At 33.3% G+C, this 5750-nt stretch overlaps 1 protein-coding gene across 2 annotated transcripts; it reads right to left on the minus strand.

The window, feature by feature from the left end:
- Nucleotides 1-1526: 1526 nt before the first annotated feature.
- Nucleotides 1527-3729, minus strand: LOC113328158. Of its 2 annotated transcripts, none has more exons than XM_026575243.1 (3): nucleotides 3594-3729; nucleotides 2755-2859; nucleotides 1527-1891 (listed from the first exon to the last, which is right to left on the minus strand). In XM_026575243.1, exons 2-3 carry the CDS (start codon nucleotides 2854-2856, stop codon nucleotides 1565-1567), a joined length of 429 nt encoding a protein of 142 aa, XP_026431028.1. In that variant the 5' UTR covers nucleotides 2857-2859; nucleotides 3594-3729; the 3' UTR covers nucleotides 1527-1564. The 2 variants fall into 2 exon arrangements, with proteins under 2 accessions (XP_026431028.1, XP_026431029.1); XM_026575244.1 differs by having other exon boundaries at nucleotides 3590-3693.
- Between the last annotated feature and the right edge of the window lie 2021 nt (nucleotides 3730-5750).

The following is a 5750-nucleotide window of genomic DNA, read 5'->3' on the forward strand; positions in this document are numbered from 1 at the left end:
TGCAGAGTCCACTGGAATTCTAACTAAAATTTTCTTCTTATCTGGATCGTCCTTGAACTCCACTGAAGATTTTCAGGACAATGAAGATGGAAATAAACTAAAAAAATGAAAGATCCAGTATGGGAATATAAGAAAGATCAAAAAGAATCCCAAAGAACAGTGATCGCAGTAGCAGAAAAACTTAAAACACAGAAATTCTGCATATTCATTCAAAACCCCAAAACAAGGTTAAGCCAAGAAATAAAAAATTACCCAGGTGATGAATCCACAAAGAAATGAGCATTTTGTTGGCGAGGAATGAAGATCGGTGTCAGAGAGTTGCAGAACGTTAAAGAAAAGTTACAAACGAAACATACACAGAAAGAAGAAGAGTTTTGAAAAAGCTAAAAACGTTAATGAGGGAATAATTTTTCTCTTCCACATTTAATATGGTAAGCGAATGATGGAAACTGTTACCATTCAAAAAGAGAAAGATAAGCAGACGTGTCAGTCAATAGGAACAACCAACAACACGTGCAGACGGTTACGCAAAATTACGGAACTATTCGGTGGATATAAAATATCAAAAGACGAGATCAATACGAAGATTAGAAGAATTCTCCCACAATTCTTTCTTCGCAAGAATAGAACGAGAAGAGGCAAAACGTAAATATGAAATATCGCACTACCTAAATAAGGGATAGAGAAGGAAAGAAGAGAAAGTGAGAAAGAAAAAAAAAAGAAGAAAACAAGAAAATGAGTTTCTCTCGATTGATTTTATTTATTTATTTTTTGACAAAACAAGGGAAAACTTAGATTAAAAATTTTGAGTCACCAAAATAGGGACATCAAAAACTCAATAGGTTACACGGATGAGTGCACAACTACATCCCAATTACGTAGCAAATTGGACAAATTATAATCAGAAAACATGTTTGAACTTAAACCCCAATTGAACAATAAACATTTGTGAATAAACCAAATTGACATTGCTATCCCATCAGAAATGGATATTGGCAGTCGGGTGCCCAGAGTAGATATCTTGGTTGCCTTAATAACGTTTACTTGCAAAATGATTATTTTACCCTTTATGTATAAAATGGATGATTCTTCTCCGTTCGATATCCGAACGATACGTTCAGATACTCCGTTTCGCGTAACTTTTTGAGATCAATCCAATAATATTAATTTTATGACCATATTATACTTTAATTAGTTTTTATTAATTATTATACATGTTTAATTAACTAAGTTGTTAAATCGTTTCTTGACCCGACAAATAGGGTTGGCGATCGAATGAGTCCTCACACGAAAGTTAAGATTTATACAATGGATTAAATTCTAAGATGGTTCCCCTTTAATAAAACTCTTTTGTGTTAACAAGTTATTCATGTGTAATGGTTCAATTGTATCAATAAATATTTTTGAATAAAAAAAATGCATGAAATTTCGAGAACTAAACATTCCCTGAAAATGCTAATGTGGTTTCAGTAATAAATAGATATATTCCAAATGATTTTGTATGTTTCGCGAAAGAGTTTCTTAAATATTGTATATTGATTTACATAAGGATATAAAAGGAAGCCTAACTCTGGCTGACACCACCACCCGGCTGCTGAACGATGATCGCCTCCTGCGTGTGTGGGGCCCTACCAGATGGTAGACCCTGGAGCTGTACGTGGTCGAGAATGTCACGTGCTGCGTCTAGTGCTCGTGCTGCGTCTCGTGCTCTGGACCGTGCTCTATCTCTAAAATGTCTATAGCAAATGACTGTCGTGAAGATAACTCCACCGAGAATGCCTAATCCACCTAAACAAAAAGCAACTAAAACAAGAGTCTGCAAGCCTGATGACGCGTCAGAAGTGGGGGCTGCAACCGGTCCATGGTAATGTCCAGGTGTACGGGGATAAATCTGTGGAAAAGTTGTATAAATAATTTGAGTAAGTTTATCTTTTATTTAATTTTCTTTTTATTTTCTAAATTTTAAAATATATATATTTTTTTTTAAAGTCATTTTACTTTTCCAAAAAGAAAATTGATACAAAAAGTATTAAAAAATATTTTTCAAAATATTTTTTAAAAAGAAACTGAAAATAATTAAAAAATTAATATAATATAAATTAGGGTAGTTTTGTTATTAAGAAAATATATGGATAAGGGACTCTAAAGATTACTACCTAGTGATCCTATCTTTTCTTTATTTGATATGCCTCAAAAAATTTCTTTTTTTTTTGGACATCGCCTCAGAAAATTTCAATATTTCTCAAAGTAGGTTTCCATCAAAATGGGGCAGTGCCCAAAAAACCGTTGTTATGCCTAATTAGATTGGTTTGGCCCATATTTCAATCCTTAGGCCCATATTATGTGGATTTTTCAATAACCAAAAACTTCAAAAACAACCCTCTCCTAGATTACTTGTCATGTGAGAGTTTTTTATATCAAAAATGTACCAAAACAATTACCTTATTTTCCTCTAAACAATTCTAATAATGAAGAAAGAAATACAAATTTCGATATAAAAACTAGTATATTGAACAATCATCGGAAGATTAACGATATCAAATTTAGAGTTTTTACGAAAAATTGGAAAGTGTTATTTTAGGCACAATTTTCGAAAATGAAATGTATATCTGTTATGCAAACCATCACAAAAGATACCTAATACTTTATGTAACCATATTTTTTTTGGTGCATGCATCAACTTACTTTTCCATTCCAAATACAAAACAATGTGTTCCCTTCTGTTTTAAGAAAACTGGTACTTTCACAAATTACCTCGGATACGTCAGTAGATAAAGGTCCATACCGAGCACCGACTGCCGCAGTACTGACACATAGGATCACCACGGCCCACAAGGTCCAAGAAGCGGTCTTCATATCCTGCACCAACCAGTACTCAGTATCCAAGTATAGATCGAAGAATGACCGTTTTCCTATCATCCGTTTGTTAAACAGTAAGTAATGCACCATATTTTGATATCTCAAGGTAATCCTAGGATGCAAAGTAGATGCTGGCTGAATCCACTTGGGGTGAAACTAAAAGCCGGATAAAGACATGTAAACAAAATCTTCAGCGACACTATCATACTTATTCAATTGATACATTTGGCTCGTCTCACAATGGTTCATCTTTTATAAGTACCCATTTCTATACCAAAATTTGAGGACTGAAACAATGTCTCTCAGGTTTTCAGGTCCGCAGAGAAAAAACATAAAAATCAAATATCAGATAGCAGTGTAGTAAAAACAAATAGGACGCACCGAAGTCCAGCAAGAGGTAGTACCTAAACACCCTTCAGAAAACAGATAATAATTTTCTACTTTTGGCTGTGATAATCCAAAGCGAAAAGTCCAGATCTCAAATTCTACTGATAAAACTTTCTCAAAAGGGAAAATTCCAGATCTCAAATTGCAGTGATAAAACCATCCAATAGTACTATGAACATAAAACCCTAATTGAAGCAAAAACAAACAAGTGAAATATATATAAAAATTGATTTTACATCTAATAGCTTAAACAAACACTTGAAACACAGTTGAAATAAGAAATAATCTCTGTGATGAAGATTACTAACAAAGCAAAAGAAAGAAAATGAGAATCAGAACTTACTTACTTAAAATCTGTGATTATTCCGTGTAAACAGAAGATGGGAAGAAGAATTTTAGCTGAAATGACCAAAATACAAACCCTAATCCAATCTTGATGATAATGTGTTTGACCTCTAAAATCAGTACCAAAACAAGAAAGGAGATTTTTCCTTGAAGAAACAAGTAGTACTTCAAAACAGTGAAGATTTCACCTTAAAACAGAGGATAAGAGGAAGAAACAAGAATGTGAATTTGATGATAATGTCTCTGTGTTTCGCTCATAAATTTGATGAAAATGTGTAATGGAGAAACAACGAAGAAGTAACAATTTAATGTGGACGAAGTAAATGAATTCACTATAATAGCAAATCAAGTTGTAGTTGGTAAAAAAGAAATATGGCTAAATCAGGTCTTGATCTTTGCGATTGCAACACGGGTCCGACTAAGTGGATTATACTTGTTGCAACTAATTAGTTGAAATGAAATAAACATTTATTTCGTTTTCCCAGAATGGCTTCATTCCAGAAAACAAAACCTCGACTAGAATCATTTCCATTGACTTTAGGAACAACAATGAACTTGATAATTATATTAAATAATTTGATTATGAAGCTTCTGTTGCCTACAATCCATCAAGAACTTCGCTAACCAGTAACTTGCCTTCTTCCCTTTAACAAGTTACTTATCTAGAATATCTTGATATCGCCTTGATGATTTTCAAGAATCACGAATCCCACTCCTGATTTGACAAAACTCGTTCATCTTGATACTCCTTAAGATCCAACTTATACACAACAATTACGACTTAGTTCTCGATGACAACATTAAATCACAAAACATTAAAGGAGTGGCAGGGAATGTGTTAAGATTATTACCTTGTCACTTGCTTGGAAAGCGCACTAATTGGTAAACTAGTTTTAACAATCAAAGGTTGAGTCGGCTTAACTAACTATTAATCCATGCAATTATGATTAATTAAAGCATCCACTATGAATAAGTAGTGATACTATAAATTTTTCAGTACTGCTAATGCTAAGGTTGAATATGGTGTCGAAGTTCGTTATTATGGCTGACTATTTGCCTTTCATTTTCATTTGAAATTAGAATATTCATCCTTTGCTAACACGCCTAATTTTGTAGGAATAAAGTATCATTGACGAAGGAAGCAATATGTTTGCTATCAGTTAACGCTCTGATCAATCTAGAGGTTCAATTCTAATCTATCGTCTCAGTTGAAGATCACCGCATAACCGAGCGAAACAAGTTGAAGATTGCAGTATTCTTTCCCTGACAGAAATAAAGAAGGTAGATTTCCATCTTTACCATTGGAGCTTGAATACTCGTATGTGTTTGATTAAAGTGTCAAATTGATAGAAGAAGAAATCATCTACGCTTTCAAGATTTTGCAGTTTTGGGATCGATCTAACTATATTGATTGAGTGTATGTTATATTTTTCGTTCAATTTTGGATATGCATATTCAAACCAGCAACCATAATCAATTTGTTAATTCATGTACTTCCAATGTAAAACGAAACGCTTAAGTACCATCTCACAGTCTAGAAGTACTTATTATTTAGAGGTAATTACCAAAATGACTAATTAGCTTACTACACCTAGTTAAAAAGAGTATACGAACTGCAGGTTATCGGAAAATATGATCACACATTTTCCTTTCAAAATTTTCTCTATATAGCGCAGTATAGGTACTGCAGGTTACTAATTTAACTACTCTCCTAAGAGAGTTAACTTAAGCCATGCTTTGTTACCTACAACGGAAAAAGCTATCAAATGAATAAAAAAAAAAGTGGAAATGGATCAAATACACCTCACTTGAGATTTATACAAACTGGGTATAGGAGTGAAGCCACTTTAGAAATGAAATCGACATCAAAACAATTGAATATTTCAAACTTTAGAGTTTTGTTTCAGTTCTAAAGCCAGAGGTTAAGATTAAAACTACTCCAAAGAACCCTAAATTCGTCCAGGATGGAAGATAAAATGATGTACTACAACCCAGCTGGAAATATTAGCAAAGCCTTGAAAAGCAGTAAAGTCTTATTAACCAAACAGAAAATACATCAACTCCAAGCCAAATGAAATGAAAGTATATCCCCTCTTTTAAATTGAAATATTAGAGTAGGAAGCTAGCTTAGCACTTGTCGAGAACACATCAGAAAGTAG

Source organism: Papaver somniferum, unplaced genomic scaffold (genome assembly GCF_003573695.1).
Source record: "Papaver somniferum cultivar HN1 unplaced genomic scaffold, ASM357369v1 unplaced-scaffold_107, whole genome shotgun sequence".
NCBI lineage: Eukaryota > Viridiplantae > Streptophyta > Magnoliopsida > Ranunculales > Papaveraceae > Papaver > Papaver somniferum.

Coding starts and splice junctions, on each gene's coding strand:
- LOC113328158 (XM_026575243.1), bottom strand. CDS start 2,856: ATGAAGACCGCTTCTTGGACCTTGTGGGCCGTGGTGATCCTATGTGTC. Junction 1,892..2,754: donor TATCTACTGACGTATCCGAG/GTAATTTGTGAA, acceptor ACTTTTCCACAG/ATTTATCCCCGTACACCTGG.